The sequence below is a fragment of the Pristiophorus japonicus genome, chromosome 11 (assembly GCF_044704955.1).
Source record: "Pristiophorus japonicus isolate sPriJap1 chromosome 11, sPriJap1.hap1, whole genome shotgun sequence".
NCBI lineage: Eukaryota > Metazoa > Chordata > Chondrichthyes > Pristiophoridae > Pristiophorus > Pristiophorus japonicus.
The window spans coordinates 201,354,423-201,379,710 of NC_091987.1; the positions used below are offsets into that span (position 1 = coordinate 201,354,423).

A 25,288-nucleotide genomic window follows, 5' to 3' on the forward strand; every position below is an offset into this window, starting at 1 on the left:
ACAAGCTCCTCTTGTTGGTTATGTCATGCAGCAGCTGGACAGCAGACTTGGGGTGGAAATTGGTTGTGATTCATTTTTGGGTCAATAATCAATGGCTCACCAAGAACCCCAACTGGGAAGCTCGAGACAGAGCCAAAATTAGTTGACAGGCCTCATGAACATTAATTGCCTGCGTTGCTGATGCCTGTTGCGCCTTTTATTGAGATGAATTTTGAGCCACTTGGCTCACTGGCAGTGACCCAAAGGGCAGTCCCGGGGGGTGGGGGTTTAAAGTGACAAACGGGAAGGCCAGGCACTTACTCCCCTAACCGGATATTAAGGGAATAGTCACATCATTAACATATAGTCACATCATTAACATAGGCAACGTGCATGATGCCCATTTTAGACAGCTGGCTGCAACAATTAAAAAGTGGACCCGACAAATTTAGCAGTGGCCCGATTGCCAGTGCACATTCGCTAAATCCGTCATCATTGCAACCTGTTTTATGTCTGAAAAACAGGTGCAACACATACTAATTTCTAGCCTTTGATCCGGGTCTCTGGTATTAAACAAACAAACATACATCGGACTGCACCCCCGCACCCTCCCTACAAAAGTTTTTTTTTAAATTGGATAGTAATATTACCTTTATATTAATGTGGGAGTAGTATGAATAAAAAAATACTGCCTCTGGACTTTCCTACCCGTTGGAAGTATTTGATGAGGAACTGTCTTTCAAATGTAGTTTGTGGAAATGTTAGTGAATAGATGAACACAGAAAATTCAATAAGCTCTTGAATAAGGAACTTCTCACACAAAGGATGGGCTGAGTAACTCACCAGCACTGCAAATACCCATGAGTTCTGCTCAAGCGTGCCAATTCAGTGTCTAGCAGCCTACTCAGAATATGCTATTCATTACCCAAATGTTTCAACAACACTGTCTTTTGATTACATGTAATCAAAAGTATTTTCGTTTGAACTATTGCAAATTTGATAAATGATTTAATGCACAACTGTGTCCTCATCCGAGTTGGCTCTCGCCTCCATCTATAGTATAATGTCCCAAATTGAAATCCCATTATAGAAGATTAGAACTAGAAATGATCTCAGGAGTAATGGCAGGAATGTTATGATCGGTCTCAGGCTCTCTGGGGTCCTGATCGCAATCCAATGCCTCGTGGTTACACTTCCCAACAGTGTGATCGGCAGGATGTTCCACCTATCTTTATGAATGCAAATACAAGAGCAACATGTAGGCGATCTCCTTTTTTTGTATTCTATTCCATTCTTTGTACTGGCCTGCAAACAGTTGCCTCCTCCACTTTCGCGCGCAGGACACTTTGCTTTACTAGCTTCACTCATCTTACACTAAATTCAGAGATTTATTACCTTCCAGCTTCTTGATATTTAATGAGCTTAATTTGTGGTAATTATTTAGTTCCAGACTTAATAATGCTTCACACTAATGTACTGCGTTCAAGTCATTATTTCTAGTCATTAATGTTTCTGATCTTCACTCCTTGTTCATCATCTGCATCACTTTCTAGTTTTACATCCAACTTTCCTCATGTACTCTTCAAGTTCATCTCATCCATGAGACTCACCTCCTGCTCACTTAACTCAATTTTCACTAAACTGCTGACCACCCAACTTCTGTTCATGGCAACCAAAACACTGCTGACTACACCCTGTCCCACACCAATTCCCACTCGACAATTACCCTGTCCTCCTACCCTACACTGACTTCCAGTCTCCCAACACCTCAAATGTCAAATTCTCATGTTTAAAGCTCTTCATGACCTTGCCCCTCCCTAGCTCTGTAATTTCCTACACTACCTCCTGAACTCTGCATTCCTCTTATCTGGTCTCTTATACTTCCCTCCAACCCCTTGCCCCATTCATTGGCAGCCATGTCTTCAACCACCTAGGCCCCTGCTCTGGAATTCTCCCTATATCCCTCCACCTATAAGACCTCCCTTAAAACCCGCAACTTCAGCCAAGGTTTTGGTCACCCCTTCTAAAATCTCTTTTTTTGGCTCAGCATCCATTTTATGAAGTACCTTGGGACTTTTCTTTGTGTCAAAGGAACTATATAAATGCAAATTTTTGCTGAATCTGGACCCTCAGTGCCCCACACAGGCTGCTTGTTCTTGGTCGAAATACTTTTGCTTCAGAATCCTGGATTGGCATGGCAAGTTTTTAAACTCCCAGCTCCTTTTTGAATCAGTAACTAAAAATAAAGTACAGGTTGAACCTCCCTTATCCGGGACCTGGCCTGTGCCGAGTATGGGATTTTATCGAATGAGGGGAGGTCAGCGGCCAGAGGAGGGGCGCGGAGGGTGAGGGTGGACCGCGGTCGGGGCAGGGGGAAATGGAGGTCGGCGGGCTGCGAAGTGAGGGTCGGAGTGGCCCCCAGCAGGTCGGTTGTTGGCACAGCCCCAGAGTAAGGGTGGAGGTCGGCCCCAAAGTCGGCCGCTTTCTGCGCATGCGCCTGTATTGCCCAATCTGAATACAATAAAATATCAGCCTGCCTTAAGCCAAAGATCCTGGCACTTTTACCAGTAATCCTACTCTACTCATCTTTCATAAGTACAAAATTTGTTTCATTACGTGCAAGCACATTTAACTCTGTGCCTCTCGTCACTGGCAATAATGACAACTAGAATTCACAAAAAAATAATTTCAATCAGCATTTTCAGGCCTTTCATTTGAAGAATGCAAGATTATTTAATAAATTAACTTTTCATCTAATAAATATACACATCCTCATTCAAATCCTCAGTTTGCAACTTCACCTGTTTAAAAAGCAGATTTTATACTCCACAAAATGCAACACGCAAAGTAAAAATACATAAAACATTTTACTCCCACATGACTCATCTCAAGCAATAGTTTCACAACAGAAAAGGCTATTGATCAGGTTCATATCAAATGATCAACTATTGAGTATTCAAAAAGGTAAATGCTCAATTTTACTTCCTTACTTCCAGTACTCCGTCCCTCGTCTCTTCAATTACTGTATCTGTGCCCGGCCAAGTCTGAAGTCCTGGGACTAAATTACTCTCGACCAGTGTTAGAGACTTTTCTAAAGTTGTCCTTGCTTCTTTATATCTAGAAAAAAATAGTTAACTTTAAATGTGACAATAGAAAATAGAAATATATCTATCTTTGTGTTCCTTTGCGTGGTATGTAGAAGTACTAAAAGCAGAATATTTTTCCTTCCTTATATTTTTGGATAATTCTTAGATCAGTGGAGGCACAAACTTCCAGTCATGAGATGTCTGTAAACTATGGTGCTGAAGTATTTCTAGCCTCACCAACTAGAGAAAGTTCTCAAATAAAAATGCCTGAATCGGTGAGAAATTTAGGTCTTCTGTTTTGCAAATGCAGATAAGAACTGCTGTAATTCAGTAGATTGGTAAAGTTCAACAATTGTCAAGAGAAAATCCTGCACCTCCATCGTAAAATCTGAAGACCAGAAATTACTAATGCTTTTATAACTTTTTCTGCTGATTGGAAACAAATCAGGATAAACTGTAAACTGGAGCAACAATAATAATTTAATTTATATAGCGCCTTTAATGGAGTGAAATATCCCAAGGCGCTTCACAGGAGAGTTATTGAATAAAATTTGGCACAAAGCCACATTAGGATACCTGACCAAAAGCTTGGTCAAAGAGGTAGATTTTAAGGAGCGTTTTAAAGGGAAAGTGTAGGTAGGGAGGGAATTTCAGAAATTATGGCCCAGACAACTGAAAGCACGGCTGCCAGTGGTGGAGCGACTACAATCGGGGTTGCACAAGATGCCAGAATTAGAGGAGCTCAGAGATCTCGGAAGGTTGTGGAAGAAGCTACACAGATAGGGAGGGGCGAGCCCATGAAGGGATTTGAAAACAAGGATGAGAATTTTAAAATTGAGGTGTTGCCAGACCGTGAGCAAATGTAGGTCAGTGAACACAGGGGTGATGGATGAACGGGATTTGATGCGAGTTAGAATACAGGCAGCAGAGTTTTGGATGAGCTCAAATTTATGGAGTGTGGAAGATGGGAGGGCAGCCAGCAGAGTACTGGAATAGTCAAGTCTAGAGGTACTAAAGCCATGGATGAGGGTTTCAGCAGATGAGCTGAGGCAGGGCGGAGTCGGGCAATGTTACGGGAGGTGAAAATAGGCGGTATTAGTGATGGAGTGGATATGTGGTTGGAAGCTCATCTCAGCGTCAAATACGTCACTAAAGATGCTAACAGTCTCGTTCAGCCTCAGACAGTTGCAAGGGAGAGGGATGAAATTGGTGGCAATTTGAACAATTGCGAAGGTGTCTTGCATTTTGTTGGAATGGAATTACTAGAAGAGTTTTTGGCGGGGACCAAAGGCAATGGCTTCGGTCTTGTCAATACTTAGTTGGAGGAAATTTCTGCTCAGTCGGACAAGCAGTGTGACAAATCAGAGACAGTGGAGAGGTGGAGAGAAATGGTCATGAGGTAGAGCTGGGTGTCGCCAGCATACATGTGGATGTTTTCGGATGATGTTGCCAAGGAGAAGCACGATGATGGGAAATAGGAGGGGACCAAGGATGGATCCATGAGGGACTCCGGAGGTTAACGGTGCGGGAGTGGGAAGAGAAGCCATTACAGGTGATTCTCTGGCGACATCTGGATAGAAAAGAATGGAAACAAAAGCAAAAATACTGCAGATGCTGGAAATCTGAAATAAAAACAGAAAATGCTGGAAATACTCAGCAGGTCAGGCAGCATCTATGAAGAAAGAAACAGAGTTAACATTTCAGGTTGATGGCCCTTCGTCAGAACTGGAAAAAGTTAGAGAGGTAACAGGTTTTTAAGCAAGTGTAGGGGCAGGGAAAGGGGAGGAAAGAATAAAAGGGAAGGTTTGTGATTGGGTGGAAGGCAGAAGAGATTAAGAGACAAAAGGGATGATGGTGCAAGGCAAAAGGAGATGGTAATGGGACAACTTAAGAAACAAAAGATGAGTCTCGATAGGGTAAATGGAAAAATCATCAAAAATCAAAAGAATGGAACCAGGCAAGGACGGGGGTGAGGCGCTGGAGAGGATAAATCAGCTGGAGTACAATTTAATTTTTTTTTTTTTTAAGACCCATGACAAGCCAGAATACTGCATTTTATATAGCTATCCTTTTTTCTATTGGCAGGTTGCAGAAGATGAATGAATTTCAGAATCAAAAACAAAGCGCTGCTCAACTTCTCATTCAGTAATTAAAATATTGAAAGTTACTGGAAAGGTTTAATTTTATGTTGGCTAGACTTTTTTTCTATTTTCCATTTCACTCTCTTTATAGAAGATATATTCAGGAATTATGCCTTTGGATTGCAAAATTGCAAATGTCACTCCATTATTAAAGAAGGGTGGGGTGGGGGGGGGGGGAAGGAGAAACAAGGTAAATGCAGACGTATCAGTTCACATCAATTGTGGGGAAGTTATTGGAATCTATAAAATGGGGTACAATTCCGTCATGATCCAACTGAATGGCGGAATAGGCTCGAGGGGACGAATGGCCGATTCCCTTCTGTTCCTTTGTTTCCCATGTCTTCTCCCAGTGCCCCAAATTATGTGCAAAGTTCGGCTGTGACTCACATCCATAAGGGCCTGGATTGAAACTACTCCAACTGATTTTATATAGAAGTCTCTTATGACAGCGACAGGGAAACTTTAATTCCTTCAATCTGGACAGAATATAAACCGAGCTGTTTGTGGTGTTGTGCACACCAACAGCATCTTATTAACATTTCCTAATGTCTTTAAGTATTTTAAATTTATTTCTTCACAGATGCTTGTGACAATACTGATTTCTCAGTTATTTTTTTCACCCCTGAAATGAACTTTTGAACAAGTTACATTCCAGAAAATGAAGTAGTTTGGTTCTTAGAGAGGTTCAAACACATTCACTGTTACAATGGGAGAAACAATGACAACAACATCTCAAAAATAGTAATTACATACATCTGTCTTTAAATATCTGCAGTATATTACAAATAATCCTATCGGTATGTTGTGTTGACCAGTACTTTTCTACAAAGACAGTGGCTTTCAGGCAGTGTACTGTAGAAAATATATCTTCACATTAAGGTACAGTCAGTCAATAAATTCTTTCCATGGCGACATTAACACAAATGGTTTCAATCTAAAAAATGTTTTTCATAATTTCTGAGGGGGAAAAAAACTTTTTCATGGTCAGAGTTGAAAAATTACATTTGAATCTCATTTCAACTTATTTTTGACCTTTTTTCTTTCTCATCATCTTTCTTGGCTCCCCAACTTTTTGATTCAAAAATGTCAACAGGGGTGATAAAAGTTTATCTTACAGAAGCCATTTTTTAAAATTAACCCTCTCCCCAAAATTCCATCATTTCAACCTTAATCGCAACAGCACACCACACTTCCCAAAGCCTCCCCCTCACCTACAAAGTACAATTCAGGTGTGATTGTGTGCTCTCCACTTGTCTGGATGGCTGCAGCTGCAACAACATTCAAGAAGCTCAACACCATCCAAGACAAAAAGTTTGTTTCATTGGTACCTCATCCACTAGCCTAAACATCCAACCCTCCACCACCAGCGAACCGTGGCTGCAAAGTATACTATCTACAGGATGCACTCCAGCCACTCGCCAAGGCTTCTTTGGCAGCACCTAGAAGCACAAGACCAGCAGGTGCAAGGGAACATTATCATTGCAACTTCCCTTCAAACAGTGGATTTGAACAATGCAGAAAAAGGAAAATCCCAGATTCTATGCCTGGTTTGTGCTGATTTATCTGATCTCGGTCAGGGTGGAAGTATAATACAACAATTTAGCTCATCCAGGTACCCTGTCCCATCACTATCCAGTGACTACTGCTGGAAAGTGTGCATGTGCTGTCATCAAATAAGGCTAGATCATGCTCCCTACAATTAAATTGTCGGGAATTTGTAGACAAACTTGGATGGTGTTGAGCTTCTTGATGTTGCAGCCATCCAGGCAATTGGAGAGTGTATATGATCACAGATCTTCAAATCACAGATAAAGAATAGCACTTGAGTGATGACACCATGCTCCAACATCATGAGTCACTATCTTCAAAATAGAATGAGGAAATTTGGAAGGGAGCTTTTCCGTTCAAGTTCAATCTTTCATGGCTGGTACGAACCAGTCTCCCCTCCAAGCTCTTTAAAACAGAACTTTAAAACAGAGTAGCAAGGTGCATTTTTTTGTCTTCTCTAGAGTTATGAAGAGCTTTAATGAAAAACTTGTTCCATCAGGTTATTCACTATCCACATGCATATAGACAAAGCAAAGCTTAACATGGACAGCTATCTGTTCACAAAATGGATGAGTAAGTTCAAAGCAATAATCATCCTTCGCTAACTGAAATGATGATTTTCACAATGAAAGCAACTACAGCTGTATTACCTATTCCATTTGAGGAAGACTCGGCTTAGACCATAATATGAGAGGCAGTTGAAGTGACTAGAATCTTCGTCCTTGAACTCAAGAATTTTCATAAAGTGTCGCTCAGCTTCCAAAATATCCTATGAAGACAAAGAAATTCATGGAAAAAGTTTCAACTTCACATCATATGCTCTATCACTAGATGGCTTTAAATTTTACTCAATATTTTAATTGCAATACCTTTGAAAAACTTTTTAAAATATATTTTAATCAATATTTTAAACACATTAACAAACTCCATTTGTCTGACGTTGCTGCGGTCCAGACTGTGGATCTTTTTGTGACTGGTAAGCAGAACAATTTTTCTTCCAGTGATCAATAATGGAAATGTGACATAAAACTATAGTAGGAGCCACTCTACTGAAAAAAAATCTTAACTATAACTCATTCGGTTGACCAAAAATTCAGTAGCACCACTCTCCTGGTTATGGGTGATTTTTCAATTTAAAAAGTGCATTTGTGTTTCGTTATAGTTTACAGATTTTTAAACAATTTTTCTTTTACAAAATGTTCTTAAAAAAAATTGAGGTCAAATAATTACTCCCAGAACAAATATTTAACAAAATGTAGAAATGTATTTTTTCCTGTGGGAAAATCTCTTGCCTCTAATAATCTTTATTGAAAAACTGTAAATGTATCCAATTCTGTGGCTCAGTGGGTAGCACTCTCGTCAGAAGGTTGTGGGTTCAAGTCCCACTCGAGACTTGAACACATATTCCAGGCTGACACTTCAGTGCAGTATTGAGGTGCGTGTCGAAGGTGCACTCTTTTGGATGAGATGTTAAACCGAGGCCCCATCTGCCCTCTCAGGTAGACTAAAAGATTCCATGGCACTACTTTGAAGAAGAGCATTCTTGGCCAATATTTATCACTCAACCAACATCACTATAACAAGATTATCTGGTCAATATCACGTTATTGTTTGTGGGAGCTTGTTATGCGCAAATTGGCTGCCACTTTTCCAAAATTACAACAGTGACTACCCTTCAAAAGTACTTAATTGGCTGTAAAACAGTTTGGGGGACATCCTAAGGTTGTGAAAGGCGCTATTAAATGCAAGTTTGTTCTTTCTTTTGGTGAGAACAAGATTGGGCTTGGTTGTGATGCCTGCCAATTGTCAAGAAGCCTGAATCACAGGTAGAGAATGGCCACTCAGGCAACGAACCAGAAAGGTGCTATACTCCCAGTAAGTGAATCAGCACCGTCAAAAAATTGAGGGAAAAAGTATGTGAGGAAAAATTAAAAATCCAATTGTGTTTCAAGAACTCATTCAATGTGTGATGCTGGACTGTGTTTACAGCACTCACACAGTCTTCAGCTTCCTGCGAATGTCCAATAAGTGGCCAATTTCACACAATTGGACAACAAAATTACCATAACGGTTCAGTGGATAGAATACAAGCTTTTCCCCTTCATAAATTGGGTTCAAATCTAGGAAACACTGATGGCACGAATCTTCTCTCACAATTGTCCCAAAATAATATTAGTTTGGCTGGTCTCAATCCAGTTCCTGGTGGATGCAAGTTTACAGTACAAGCTACGTATAATTAACCACCAATTAACCACTCTCACTTATGCCACAAGAATGGCTGGTGTGAGAAATGGAAAATTCACATTTCAGTGTGCTTGCCGGCTGAAGCTCTGACCCAGATAAGCAAGTGGAACTTCATCAGAGAATAATTTTCACCTTTCCCTGAAATACAAATCACTTGATTCGCTAGAATTGCTTGGCAAGATCAATGCTGAGAGTTTGCGAGAGTATGACACAACACTGTTCATTTCTATCCTGACTACACAGAAACAGTCACTTAATGAATTTAGCTGATGACAAGTAAATTTTGTGGCTGATTAGGCCCAGACATTCAAATGTCTGAAAATCAGACAAAAACAATTGCAATTTTAGATAACGCAACACAAACAATTCCTTATATCAGAAAACTCATTTTTACTCAGTAGCTCTACAATGTTATGGAAATTTAAACACTGTCGAGTACTGCAAAAGAGTTTTGGCTCACAAAGTAACACAACATTAAAAAGTGTAAAATATTCAAGCTCTCATGCAACTCACCAGGTTGATGTAATCACAACAATGTGCAAGTGATGGATAGGTCATAGGGAGCAGTTAGATATAAATTGTTGCACAATGCTCAACTATTAGGGACAGATTGCAGCATTTAGACACCGACTATACTACAGGCTTGAAGTGAAGTGGTTTTAGTTTTACATCAATATAAATTGTATAGTACAATACAACCTTGAAATAATCTGAATTGCATTTAGGTAAATGGCTCGAAATAATTTTCAGAAAGTATTGTTACATTGAGTCAGCCTCACACGAGCTGCTGCGTAACTGCTGAAACTGCAAACTGAATTTTAAAGAGATCAGATGGAATTTTCTCATTCCTTTCTATTGGCTCTCTGAACTTAAAATTCAACAGCATTTACATTCAAGAACCAGCAATGTAACTTGGGCCCTGCATTTTTCTCAGCAATGCCTTTTTCTCAACAATTTTCTCCGTTTCTATTCTCTCATGCAGGCATTGACATATTGCTGTGAAACGATTGGTGCCAGTCACCCTCCAGAACAATGCTTAAGTGGTCATTATCTATGTGAGTGAGCATTAGCAGGCTATTGAACCATGAGTGCACTTGCATAAGAGTCAGCAACTAGAAGCAAGAACTCTGACCAATATTTTCCCCCTATTCTGAAACCAGGGGTGCTCAGACCAATTTTAGTGCTTCACCGCTGCCTTGAAGACCAAAATGAACCGATACAAATGATGGACACACTGGTCAATCTAGTCTCAATACTGACAACTCCCCATTCGGAGCCATGTAATCTCCTGGGAGAGACAAAAAAAAGATAAAACTCCAGGCCTAATAAGGGGAAAACATTCCTCTCCGATCCTTTTAGGCAATTGGAAGTAGTCAAGAAGATCACAAATGAACAAATCATTCAGCTCTAGCAGATATTATAAAGACATTATTAGAAAGTATTGGAAATAAAATAATCTGTGGCATTTGGTGTCCTTATTTTGTTGCTTTAGTACAGGTTGAGCGTCCAAAAGTCCGGAGTTCCGGAATCCGGACCGATTGGTGGCAGGGTCGTCCAGAATCCGTAAAATGTTCCGCAATCCAGACCCGCCGACCCTGGGGACCACTGCTGCCCTTATCTCGGGCCTCACCTTGCCGCCGCTGACCTCGCTCTTACCTTGAGGCCCCGCCCTAACATCTCCTCTGCGACGGGACCCGCTGGCCCGAACACTTCCTTGGTGGCGGGGCCTGCCCGAACAGCTCCATGACAGCGACCCCCCCACCCCCGGCCATTCTGACGTTCCAAAATCCGGAAATACCCGAAGCTGGATTTGTGACGTCAGAAAGACGTTCCAAAGTCTGGAAAAACACGAACACCGGCTCGGCCTCGAGGTTGCCGGATTCGGGACGCTCAACTGTAGTTGCTTTAGAGTGGAGGAAGAGCATCCGGGAGGGCGCTGAGCACCTCAAATCTCGTCACCGAAAGCATGCAGAAACCAAGCGCAGACAGCGGAAGGAGCGTACGTAACCAGACTCCCCACACACCCTTTCTTTCAACCACTGTCTGTCCCACCTGTGACAGAGACTGTAATTCCCGTATTGGACTGTACAGTCGCCTGAGAACTCATTTTTAAGAGTGGAAGCAAGTCTTCCTTGATTTTGAGGGACTGCCTATGATGATGACTTTACATTATCAGAGAATTTAAGACCATTTTCTGTGGTGGATCCATCATGAAGGCTTCTTAAAGTTGCTAAAGAAATCTTGTACTTAATCTATTGAAGACCACGGGTATAATATTCCAGCGTAATGCTGCCATACAAGGTGGCAGAATACATATATCCACATTTTTGCCGAGTTTAACTGTAAGGGTCCATCCATTTACATTTGAGTACTTTTGATTTTTGTCAGTTATCCAAAGAACATTCAACATCAAGTTAAAATCAAAACTGAAGAAAGATTAGTTTATTGAAATAATATTTGGAATTGAAGAAGGAAACTCCATGAGTAAGTCACAGTACAGATAGAACACAGCAAGTGCAAGTTGATCCTTCCTTCAGCACTCAGAACAAAAATAACTAAGGTATAAAAGGAAAACTTATAATAGGCTAGAAATTGGTCTTTTGGTGATAATGTTTTCCCCCTGGCATTTTTCACCAAAAATACCGCTATTTTTAAAGGAGTAAAATTGGCAACAAAATGTGCCCAATGGTAAAAATCGGTAACATGAGGATTCGCGGTGGAAACTGCAATCCTTGCCAACTTTAGCCCAAGGCCGATTACTGCTAAAAAGGCAGGTCCTGGGAGGGGAGAAAACACACAAAAAAATTGCAATAAACAAAAAAAAAATCACAAACCATTCACAAGACACTCATCTAGCGAATCGTTGAAAAAGAATTAAAAAATAAAAATTTTAACTTACTTTTTTTTGCAGGTCTTCATACTTACCGCTATTTCTGGGGCTGCAATGCAGCGTTTTCTCGGGTGGTTTTTTTCTTTCTAATTACAGGTGCGCCGAACGGCCAATTTTAAGCGGTCGCATTTCTTTTGGCGTTGCACGCCAGCGGTCCGCTTTTCAGCCGTATTTCAAAACTGTAGGCGCACAACTTTGGCCAATGTAGGTGAGTACCTTTTACCATCAAAAAAGGCGAAATATCGCCGAAAAAACAGACGCATGGCTGGCCAATTTAACGTCTTTGATTTTTTTCCCTTTATCTCCTCATCCACACACATTCTTCACGTGCAAGCCTCCACAGTGAGTGCTCACAGACTAATTCATCATATGGCAACACAGCCCGACCCTGTCCTGACTCAACATGTTCACACACTTCCAGCAGCAGCTGTTGGATAATGATCAGAAGAGGGAACCCAATTGATCATCCTAGCCAAACCCAGGGATGCTCAGGCCAATTACCATTCCACCTTTCTTGCCTCTCAAGTCGATGTCAGCTAATTTAGCACAGGTAATTGAACCCTCCTAGTCTACATATTGGCTAACAACTGGTTAAACTCTGTAAGCCATCAGAAGAGCCCTGCTGCTTGATTTGTTAAAAAATTGAACAGGTTCAGGTATCACTAGGGCAACCTTAATGGATTTTTGGGAGACTAATTTCCTCCGCATCTCTCACTGAGACAGTGGTACCTCACCCGAGTGGTCACTCTTTATGTGGGAGTCTAGATACTGACTGTCTATAGGCCATTTGACCATGGAGGGCATTGCAGCAAACCTGAATTCTCTCCTCACCCAATGCTGACATACAAGCTGGGTGATGCAGAGATAGAACATACCAGGAGTCAAATCTGGGACCTGCCTAAGCTGTACACTTTAATGCTACACTGGGATTCCCATTCTTCAGTAGGCCATCAGGAAAGTTTTTTTTTAAAAAGGGGTTTAATGACTAGACCCTCCCCACTTTCAGCAAGTAAGAAAAGAGCGTACCTGAATTAAATTGTTTCCTAGAAATGACAATCCACAGGCGTACTCGATAAGAATGTACTCCATAGTGGTCAAGTTATACACCTGTAACAGAGAATCAATTGCAATTAATAAACAGTCCAATATCCAAAATCCAATATCCGGTAGGTATAGCAATTTTCCAGTCCACACCTACAGATAAATATACAATACCAGAAACATATTTCAATCAGCTAAACAAGTGATGCAGCACACTGGTATACACTGCATACAATACTGGTCGCCAAATTATAAAAAGGATATAGAGGAACTGGAGAGGGTGCAGAGAAGATTTACAAGGACGATATCAGAAATGCGAGGGTATACATATCAGGAAAGGGTCACATGCTGGGTCTCCTTTCTGTTGAAAAGAGAAGGCTGAGAGATGCCCTAATAGAGGTCATTAAAATTATGAAAGGTTTTGACAGATTAGAGAGAGTGTTTCCATGTGGGGAAAAGCATAACTAGCCATCAATATAAGATAGCCACTAAGAAATCAAATAGGGAATTCAGAAGAAACTACTTTACCCAGAGAGTGGTGACCATGTAGAATTCGCTACCACAAAGACTGGTTGAAGTGAATAGTATAGTATAGATGCATTTAAGGGGCGTTTAGATAAGTATACGAGGGAGAAGGGAATAGAGTGTTCTGCTGAGTTAGATAAGGAAAGACGAGAAGAAACCAGAGTGGAGCATAAACGCCGACATGGACTGGTTGAGCCGAATGGCCTGTTTCTGTGCTGTATATCCTATTTAATTAGAGGGATCAGAAATAATGTTGTCTAAAGAACATCTTCCTGATCACAGCCATATCATTTTTTTTAATTCCTGAAAAATGATCAGAATCATATCCAAGAGGAGACAATGCCCACATGGCATCATCTGTTAAAAGATTACAGCATTTGTACACTCAGGCAGATCAAGGACACAATACATACCATTAACTCAAAAATGTCAAAAATTTAATTACGAACGGAAAACTAATTACACCACCTCACAAAAATATGTGTTTATATAAAGAGTCACAGCAGCCAAGGATAATTATGACCTCATGTAATGCAACATAACCACAGGTCCCAATGCATCTACTCTTTCCCTGAATCATCTCCCCTATTGTGTATGCTTAAAAAATGATGTATAATTTTGAAAACAAACCTCCACAAATCTCTGATAGTTAATTCAGGCCAACACTTCAATGCTGTGCTTCCAGACATTCATGTTATTAAATTCATTGAGTTTGTACAAAAAGACAATCTTGCATTTCTATAGCGCTCCAAACAGTGGATGTTGAGCAGGAGGAAGAAAGGGTAAAATGTAGATCTTTCAGGTGTGGGACCAAAGGCAAATAAAGGAATTTTGAGAGGGTTTCTGAAAGCAAAAAGGGTGGTATGCAAAATCACTTGGGTTGAATAGAGTGACATCAGGGAAGTGCTTGAAAACTAGGGCGAGAATTATTAAATGAATTTACTGGGGCACGGGGTTCTATTGGACGTGGTGATGGGAATGTAATACTTCAACGATGCAAAAAACCTCCTGGAAATAGTAGAGAATCAAGGGTCTGGCAAGAATGAGGAACTGAAAGAAATTAGTATGAGTAAAAAAAAAATAGGTGAGTTTTAATGAAAGTCTGAAAAGAAGAAAGGGAAGGAGAGCAGAAGAGCTCAGGCAGGGGACTGCAGAGCATGGGACCGAGACGGGAGAGGTATGGCCGCCAATGTTGGCGCAGGGATTGGGGGTGAACAAAAGGCCAGAGTTGGAGGAACAAAGATTTTGGGGGAGGGGTGGTTGCCAGGCTGCAGGAGGTTAGAGATGAGATGAAGGGATTTAAACATGAGGATGAGGGTTTTAAATTGGATCCATTGAGAGACCGGGAGCCAATATAGGTTAGCAATGGCAGGGGTGATAGCCAAACAGGACTTGATGCAGAATATGTTATGGGCAGCAGAGTTTTGGATGAACTGGAATTTATAGAGGGTGGAGGTTGAGAGTCGGGTCAAGAGAGCATTGGATTAGTCAAGTTTGGAGGTGACAAAGACATAGAAGAGGATTTCAGCAGCAGCTAGGTTGATCATAAGGGTGGAAGTGGGCAATCTTAGTAACGAAGAGGATATGAGGTCGGAAGCCCAACTCGGGATTGAATAGAACAATGAGGTTGCAAACAGACTGGTTCAACCTGAAACATTGGCCAGGAATTGGTGCCAAGTGTGCGGACATTGTGGAGGGGTGTAACGTTATAGCTTCGATCTTCCTAATTGTGGTGGATAAGCAGCCTGGCCCCACACAGGCAGTGGAGGGATTGAGAGAGGTGAGGTAGAGCTGGGTGTCATCAAAGTAGTTGTGGAAGTTGATCCCATATCTGTGGATGATGTCACTAGGGGACAGCATACAGAGGAGGAAAAGGAGGGCAGCAAGAGTAGATCCTTTGTGCATCTTGTCCAATTGCTCTACTCTCTGGCCAAGAATCCATTCCTCGAGCCTGCACACTCAATACTCTGTTCCTCTCTCACCAATATTGCCTCATGCCTATATGCTCTTCTTCTCAGATCCATTATCAAGATCAAAGTATTCCTACTCCCTCCCAACCTGTGATTTTCCCACAATATACATCCCCTCAAGGGAATTCCTCTTCTATTTATTCTATCCATAAAATTTTTCTCTCTGTGTTCCTCTTTTCAACTCCATTCCAGCCCTAGTTTCCATTTCCCCACAGAGGTGGCATCTCTCCCCATCCAGTCTCAGTACCCACTTCTGAGGTGCTGGCTGTCATTTTCTTGCTTAAAATGGGCTTAAAAAAAGAAATTGAATAAAGCCGTCAAGGAACAGATATGAGGCCTACAGATTGGGGTATATGCAGATGGTAGCAGAAAGAACGACCAACGTATTGGAGACAAAGAGGAATCAGCGGCAGTTGGCGAGAGGTGGGAGCAGCGTCGGAGCGGCCTATAAAGGCTCAGCGGGAGCTCGAGAGTCAGCGGCAGTTGGCGAGAGGTGGGAGCAGCGTCGGAGTGGCCTATAAAGGCGTACTTGTGCAGCTACAGCGGGAGAGAAAGCAAAAAAGAAGTAGAAAGGAATCAAAAGGTGACGTCACAGCCAATGGGATAAGTAATTGGCTGGTGTTGGTGAGTAGCTTTTCCTCTTTTTATTTTTATATCAGTAAGTAAACTGTAACCTTGTTATTACCAATTTAAGGGTATCTAAGGGTTAAGGCATGGCAGGAGAGATCGGTCACATGATATGCTCCTCCTGTGCCATGTGGGAACTCAGGGATGCTTCCGGTGTCCCTTACGACTACATGTGTAAGAAGTGTATCCGCCTCCATCTCCTGATGGACCGCGTTGCGGAATTGGAGCGGAGGGTGGATTCACTCTGGAGCATCCACGATGCTGAGAATGACATAAGTGGCACGTGTAGTGAGTTGGTCTTATCGCATGAGAAGGATCCACAGCCAGCTAGGGAATAGAAGACCAGCAGGAAGAGTAGTACAAAGAAGGTAGTGCAGGGGTCCCTATGGTCATCCCCCTGCAAAACAGATACACTGTTTTGAGTGCTGTTGAGGGAGATGACTCATTAGGGGAGAGCAACAGCAGCCAAGTTCATGGCACCGTGGCTGGCTCTGTTGTACAGGAGGGCATAAAAAAAGAGTAGGAGAGCGATAGTGATAGGGGATTCAATCATAAGGGGAATAGATAGGCGTTTCTGCGGCCGCAATCGAGAGTCCAGGATGGTATGTTGTGTTGCCTCCCTGGTGCAAGGGTCAAGGATGTCTCCGAGCGAGTGCAGGACATTCTGAAAAGGGAGGGAGAACAGCCAGTTGTCGTGGTGCACATTGGTACCAACGACATAGGTAAAAAAAAGGGATAAGGTCCTACGAGACGAATTTAAGGAGCTAGGAGTTAAATTAAAAAGTAGGATCTCAAAAGTAGTAATCTCGGGATTGCTACCAGTGCCACGTGCTAGTCAGAGTAGGAATCGCAGGATAGCACAGATGAATACGTGGCTTGAGCAGTGGTGCAACAGGGAGGGATTCAAATTCGTGGGGCATTGGAACAGGTTCTGGGGGAGGTGGGACCAGTACAAACCGGACGGTCTGCACTTGGGAAGGAACGGAACCAATGTCCTAGGGGGAGTGTTTGCTAGTGCTGTTGGTGAGGAGTTAAACTAATATGGCAGGGGGATGGGAACCAATACAGGGAGATAGAGGGAAACAAAAAGGAGACAAAAACAAAAGACAGAAAAGAGATGAGTAAAAGTGGAGGGCAGAGAAACCAAAGGCAAGAAACAAAAAGGGCCACTGAATATAAAAGGGCTGCAGGAGGGGTAAAAACTAAAAATCATGGTTTAAAAACTAGGATGAAAACACTCTACCTAAATGCACGCAGCATTAGAAATAAAGTAAATGAGTTGACAGCACAAATCATTACAAATGGGTATGATTTGGTGGCCATTACAGAGACATGGTTGCAAGGTGGCCAGGACTGGGAATTAAACGTACAGGGGTATCTGACGATTCGGAAAGATAGGCAGGAAGGGAAGGGAGGTGGGGTAGCTCTGTTAATAAGGGATGATATCAGGGCAGTTGTGAGGGATGATATTGGCTCCAATGAACAAAATGTTGAATCATTGTGGGTGGAGATTAGAGATAGTAAGGGGAAAAAGTCACTGGTCGGCGTAGTTTATAGGCCCCCAAATAATAACTTCATGGTGGGGCGGGCAATAATCAAGGGAATAATGGAGGCATGTGAAAAAGGAACGGCAGTAGTTATGGGGGATTTTAACCTACATATCGATTGGTCAAATCAAATCGCAGGGAGTAGGCCTGGAGGAGGAATTCATAGAATGCATACGGGATTGTTTCTTAGAACAGTATGTAACAGAGCCTACAAGGGAGCAAGCCATTTTGGATCTGGTCCTGTGTAACGAGACAGGAAAAATAAACGATCTCCTCGTAAAAGATCCTCTCGGAATGAGTGATCACAATATGGTTGAATTTGTAATACAGATTGAGGATGAGGAAGTTGTGTCAGAAACGAGAGTACTATGCTTAAACAAAGGGGACTACAGTGGGATGAGGGCAGAGTTGGCTAAAGTAGACTGGAAACAAGGACTAAACGGTGACACAATTGAGGAACAGTGGAGGACTTTTAAGGAGCTCTTTCATAATGCGCAACAAAAATATATTCCAGTGAAAAAGAAGGGCGGCAAGAGAAGAGATAACCAGCCGTGGATAACCAAGGAAATAAAGGAAAGTATCAAATCAAAGACCAATGCGTATAAGGTGGCCAAGGTTAGTGGGAAACTAGAGGATTGGGAAGATTTTAAGCAACAGCAAAGAATGACTAAAAAAGCAATAAAGAAAGGGAAGATAGATTACGAAGGTAAACTTGCGCAAAACATAAAAACAGATAGTAAAAGCTTTTACAGATATATAAAACGGAAAAGAGTGACTAAAGTAAATGTTGGTCCCTTAGAAGATGAAAAAGGGGATTTAATAATGGGAAATGTGGAAATGGCTGAGACCTTAAACAATTATTTTGCTTCCGTCTTCACAGTGGAAGATACAAAAACCATGCCAAAAATTGCTGGTCATAGGAATGTGGGAAGGGAGGACCTTGAGATGATCACTATCACTAGGGAGGTAGTGCTGGACAGACTAATGGGATTGAAAGTAGAAAGGTCCCCTGGTTCTGATGAAATGCATCCCAGGGTATTAAAAGAGATGGCGGAAGTTACAGCAGATGCATTTGTTATAATCTACCAAAATTCTCTGGACTCTGGGGAGGTACCAGCGGATTGGAGAGCAGCTAATGTAACGCCTCTGTTTAAAAAAGGGGGCAGGCAAAAGGCAGGTAACTATAGGCCAGTTAGTTTAACATCTATAGTGGGGAAAATGCTTGAAACTATCATTAAGGAAGAAATAGCGGGACATCTGGATAGGAATAGTGCAATCAAGCAGACGCAGCATGGATTCATGAAAGGGAAATCATGTTTAACTAACTTACTGGAATTCTTTGAGGATATAACGAGCATGGTGGATAGAGGTGTACCGATGGATGTGGTGTATTTAGATTTCCAAAAGGCATTCGATAAGGTGCCACACAAAAGGTTACTGCAGAAGATAAAGGTACGCGGAGTCAGAGGAAATGTATTAGCATGGATAGAGAATTGGCTGGCGAACAGAAAGCAGAGAGTCGGGATAAATGGGTCCTTTTCCGGTTGGAAATCAGTAGTTAGTGGTGTGCCACAGGGATCAGTGCTGGGACCACAACTGTTTACAATATACATAGATGACCTAGAGGAGGGGACAGAGTGTAGTGCAACAAAATTTGCAGATGACACAAAGATTAGTGGGAAAGTGGGTTGTGTAGAGGACTCAGAGAGGCTACAAGGAGATTTGGATAGGTTAAGCGAATGGGCTAAGGTTTGGCAGATGGAATACAATGTCGGAAAGTGTGAGGTCATCCACCTTGGGAAAAAAAACAGTAAAAGGGAATATTATTTGAATGGGGAGAAATTACAACATGCTGTGGTGCAGAGGGACCTGGGGGTCCTTGTGCATGAATCCCAAAAGGTTAGTTTGCAGGTGCAGCAGGTAATCAGGAAGGCAAATGGAATGTTGGCCTTCATTGCGAAAGGGATGGAGTACAAAAGCAGGGAGGTGTTGCTGCAACTGTATAAGGTATTGGTAAGGCCGCACCTGGAGTACTGCATGCAGTTTTGGTCACCTTACTTAAGGAAGGATATACTAGCTTTGGAAGGGGTACAGAGACGATTCGCTAGGCTGATTCGAGAAATGAGGGGGTTAACTTATGATGATAGATTGAGTAGACTGGGTCTTTACTCCTTGGAGTTCAGAAGGATGAGGGGTGATCTTATAGAAACATTTAAAATCATTAAAGGGATAGACAAGATAGAGGCAGAGAGGTTGTTTCCATTGGTGGGGGAGACTAGAACTAGGGGGCACAGCCTCAAAATACGGAGGAGCCAATTTAAAACCGAGTTGAGAAAGAATTTCTTCTCCCAGAGGGTTGTGAATCTGTGGAATTCTCTGCCCAAGGAAGCAGTTGAGGCTGGCTCATTGAATGTTTTCAAGTCAAAGATAGATAGATTTTTAAGCAATAAGGGAATTAAGGGTTATGGGGAGAGGGCGGGTAAGTGGAGCTGAGTCCACGACCAGATCAGCCATGATCTTGTTGAATGGCGGAGCAGGCTCGAGGGGCTAGATGGCCTACTCCTGTTCCTAATTCTTATGTTCTTATGAATTCAGCTATAAAGCATTTTAGAGCATAGCAAGAGTAAAAGACAGCCAGAAAAAATTAGCGACACGAGCAGAGAGTGATGTACACTTTTTTGTCTGTGCGCAATATCACAGATCAAGTAATTTCAATAAAATGCAACAAAATAATAATCTTGAAGTTAAATTGGTCTACTCATTTTATATTTTTTAAATTAAATCAACTCCAATTTAAGATTCTGTGGGAAGAAACAGTTCAGCAATGGGTCAATGTTTGACCATTTTTACCATGAAACGCTTGCTTCCTTGCAAGCATCCTCAGAAGCATGTAACCCAGGTCATTTCTGAGGAAAAACATAGGTTCCTGATTGCAGTGATAGTCTAGACTGAAAACTAGACTTTATACATAAAATGGATTATTTGTAAAACCACAAAATAAAAGGGCCAATTTCAACATTGCAAATATTAGAAACATGCACACTGATCCAAAGTACAACTCGTGCAATTGGATACACAGTCGAATTGAACTTTTGCATCATTAAAAGACAGACCATACTTGGCTGTCTGAAAGGTAGTTTGGATTTACTAACTTCTGGAATTGCACAATAATTTATGGCAAGAAAAATACAGTGGATTAAATAACTTTTGCATTTCTATATATTGGTAATGAAAGATACAGTGGCTCTAATACAACAAAGAGTACAATACTTGAAAACATCTGTGGCCTTTTCAAAGGAATTTGTTATAAAAATACAGTGTTCACCCACAGCAATGAAACCTGAGAAAAGATTACCTTTAGGAGCAACATGTATTTTGTTCACTGAGGAATCGCACAACACTTCTCAACAAATTTTATACACATGAAGACTTCTCATTTAGCTTTGGACTGGTTCAACTACCTTTACTTAAGCAGCTAAAATATGGTTGTGTGTCACCATCTACAGACTGATGGTGAATGTTTCCTAATAGAGGTAAGTTTCTGCCATTATCTATTAAGTTTGTTTTGGTCTCTTAAAAAATGTACAACAGTTCTATAGGGTTCTTGGTGTCATTTATAAATGCACGTGACTGAATGGAAGACAAATGTTTTAAAGGAAGTTACTTCCTTTCATCAGATTTTTAAAATCAATTAATGGGAAGATAAAGTCAAAATGTAAGCAAGAGTTTCATAGGAAATCCTCCAGTCTGCAAGATTGCACTGGCCTAATGAGTGATATGTCATAACATCGAAACAAGTAGTATTTTACATTCCGACAGTAAAACTTACTTTTTTTTCTTTTATTAGTTTAAGGGCATTCAAATAGTTCTCCTGAGCATTTCTAAAATTAGACGCCATCAATGCCTCAGAGGCTTCCTTCAGTTTGCATTTTAGTGATCTTTCTTCCACCTGTAACACAAAGAAATTGATCAGTAACTTAAACTGATTAAAAAACAGATTTGGACTAATAATGAGACTAATCCTTTCTTATTTTGCCTTCATGAAAACGGCTGTATTTTACAAAAGCATTAGTCCAATGATCACAGGGACCACCATTTGAATAAAAGAATATATTACGTTGACTTCTGAGCCAAGAGCAATAGTAAAACATAATTACTTCTATGGAAACATAGTTTGAAAACTGATGGCTTTTGAGTGCATTTAACACTATACCACTGTATAGTTTAAAAGTTTAAAGCAATAAGCCTGTGCTGTCTTTTATAAATAGACCGTTGTTATAATAACCTATTATTTTCTATTGTAACAATTTATTCACAATCTTTACATTCATGAACTAATTCTTTATAAAGTGAGGTATATCTTTACCATGCCGAAAAAGCCAAAGTGATACATGGATAGCATAAAAATGCTGCATTTAAATCACTTGAGGATCAAATCTTTTTCTATATTGATATAGAAAACTAAGTCCATTAGGTAATTCTAAGATAATTCCTCAGGTATCTAAAATAATCTGTAAGTGATCAAAAACACTCGGATGAGGCAGACGAGAGGGCATTTGAGAGTTTCATAGTCATCCCTCTTTGGGAATGATAACCATGTATTGGCAGGCAGATAGGGTTACAATATTGCTGTTATGATTCTCCAACCCATGCTCCCTGCCAGCAAAGCTTTCATCTGGGGTCATGGAATTTCTGCGTGTGTTTAGTCTTGGCCAGTGTTCAATAACTGTAGCAACTTTTCTTTTCCTGGACAAAAAGGGTGTGAGGTAGTCCGAATCCTGCTATCTTTAAACAGAAGATTACATTTTATATCCTTATTAAAAGGATTGAAAATTTGAAACCGAAGTCATTTCGGGAACACACTGCTGATATTCACGCCAAAATTCTAGATCTGTGAATGGCAACTGAAGGATTTTTTTGACTTTTAAACATGAAATGTGAAAAAAACCATCAACAACCAACCACGATGAAGAATAGAACATGAAAAGGGGACGTTTAATTTTTGGGAATAACGTCATGTTATTGGAAACTTTCCAGTGACAAATCCAGAATTTCTAACTGCCCTCTAAGGAAGGGGAAAAAATAATTGGCCTCACTTCAAATGTCATTCAGAAATCTCTGCATTGAGCATTTTTCTGAACTTGCGTGTCCCGTTCAAGCAACAAAGTCAGGGGGGGTAGGGGTGTAGGTGTCGATTCATTATAAATATAAAGTCCATCCGAATAAAAATTCTCGTCATTGGAACAGAAGTACATTTCACAGATGAATTGTGAAGCTGGTGCGTCTGCTTAACATTATCTCAGCTGTAAGTAAACTAAACATTGAAACTTCTGTTTTAAGTCAATTAGGTACTCATATTTGTAGTGCACGGCATACTGTAAATTTAAACTTTCTCTCTCATCAGATTCATTTGATAATTACTTGCCAACTGTGTTATTTTTCCTGCGAAGGAGCCAATGATTCTAGTGGTTTAAAACTCCATTGAGCTGCCAGGATAAACTGCCAAATGTTTGCAATTTTTTTGAGACTAAAGTGCACCGCTATTTTTTTCTCCAATTTCCCAATCGTTAATTTTACCCTTTACTTCTCTTTGCTTAAACGCAGGCACTCATACTATGCTACCATTCCTACATTACAACAGTAAGTACACTTCAAAAAAGTGTTTCATTTGGCTGTAAAGCACTTTGGGATATCCAGTGGTCAAGAAAGGCGCTATATAAATGCAAGTCTTTCTTTTTTTCTTTTCATTGTATGGATAGTGGTCCTTCAATACCTCACCCAAGTGCAAGCTTTGACAGTGAGTCAATAAGTAGGCTATTCCACTAAGGGGCCCTCACAGCCAAGCTGGATTCTATTCCTTTCCCCGCATCCAGACATATGCAAGACTCACTGGCAATCAGGAGTAGAATGTTCTCCAGCCAATGCTCCTTTCCTCAGCCTGGAGACAGTAAGGCCGAATGTGATGCCTCCACTGTTGTGTTGGTCATCTTAGCTAACAGAACACACACAAGGGATCAAACCAGAAACCAGTGTCAGTCGTGGCTGAGTTGGTGACACTCATGCCTCTAAGTCAGAAGGTTGTGGGTTCAAGTCCCACTCTAGAGACTTGAGCACAAAAGGTTGGGCTGATCCTCCGTACTGCAGTACTGAGGGAGTGTTTCACTGTCGGAGATGCTGTATTTCAGATGAGACGTTAAACCGAGGCCTTGTCTGTCCTCTCAGGTAGACATAAAAGATCCCATGGCACTATTTCAAAGAAGAGCAGGGGAGTTATCCCTGGTGTCCTGGTTAATATTTATTCCTCGATCAACATCACAACAACAGATTATCTAGTTATTACATTGTTGTTTGTGGGACCTGGATGTGTGCAAATTGGCTGCCATGTTTCCTACATTATAACAGAGTTTAAGATAATTTTTTTTTTAAGTTCTTTAGATAAAAGGCATTAACCAAATATGATTTTCCATATAACTATGCGGCTAAAACAAGGTCTATTCCATATCGAGTACACGCATTCTCTTTCAAAAAGAAAAACAGCAGACTTTTTATTTACTGTATGCCAATTTCAGGTAAGCTAAAAGGATGCTCTGTTTAAATAATTTTTGTTACAACTCAAGGAACTGCATTTCCAGGACAAAAATAATAGAAAAGCTGTTAACGAGTCCAAGTGAGTGTTAATTGTTTGAATAGTTAAGACCTATAGTTTCAATGCTATAATATAAAAGCTGCATCGTCTGGATGTACATTCTTTTTTTATTACTGCACTGAGAACTAAAATTTGTATGATTCTGTCCTCATATATAACTCCATGACGATGTGATGGTCATGACCTTAACATTTTTACTTCCAGGATCCGGATGAGATATATAAAAACACACACACTCCCATACATATTTTATATATGTACAGAATAAATGTAGAAGCAGAGACAAAGGGAGGTGCAAGAACCAGGCAGAATGCAAACAGATCTGAAGACATAAAATAAAAGCTATATATTAACACATGGTGTGCAGGCAGAATTAATGGAATTTCTGGTTAAGTATAGAAGAGCAAAAAAAATACAATTAGTTGTTTGTAATCAAATTTGTTTTATCAGTAGAAAAACTTATCTGTGGGTAATTGATTCACGTGGAATCAAGGAGAGTGTTATCATTGACAAATAACATCCACTTTCCGGTAATTACAGAGAAGGAGACTCTAGGGGTTAAGTATTTTCTGCACAAGACTATAAATAATAGATGATTTTATTCTTTTAACCACCTTAATTAAAATACTATTGCATTTGTTGTCCAGTGGAGACCCACCATTTTGGGTTTCCTTACCTTCAGGCCCGTTTCAGTGCCATTAACTACAGGAAGGATTGCTTGGACCTTGGGGGCAGCTCCATTCATTGTGGTAAGGAGTTGGAGCTTGGAGTGATCTGAAAGTTGATTTGGAGTCACCCAGAAAAACAAACTACTGTCTGGGTAGCTGGTGGCCTAGAATTCTCTTTACCGGCTCTGCTTTTAGCCACTACGCAATTACATATATCAACAAGGCCTCTGTACCAAGATTTAAATATTACAGAAAACTATTGCCAATTGTTTCATTTTCATTCTCATTCTATCTCATGCTTTTTCATCATATTAAAATTCTGTGTAGATCCTGAACACAAACTTAAAACAGCAACAAGAAAGGAATGATTTTTTCC

The 25,288-nt window shown here is 40.8% G+C and overlaps 1 protein-coding gene across 7 annotated transcripts in view; it reads right to left on the reverse strand.

The window, feature by feature from the left end:
• The window catches only part of LOC139276434 (uncharacterized), a 133,093-nt gene that overhangs the window by 45,676 nt on the left and 62,129 nt on the right, over positions 1 to 25,288 (reverse strand). For all 7 annotated transcript variants that reach the window (XM_070894421.1, XM_070894422.1, XM_070894418.1 and 4 more), the window contains 4 exons: positions 21,428 to 21,547; positions 12,915 to 12,995; positions 7,405 to 7,523; positions 2,970 to 3,096 (listed from right to left, as the gene is read on the reverse strand). In XM_070894421.1, coding sequence (XP_070750522.1) covers positions 2,970 to 3,096; positions 7,405 to 7,523; positions 12,915 to 12,995; positions 21,428 to 21,547 — 447 coding nt within the window. The remainder of the gene's footprint in view (positions 1 to 2,969; positions 3,097 to 7,404; positions 7,524 to 12,914; positions 12,996 to 21,427; positions 21,548 to 25,288) is intronic.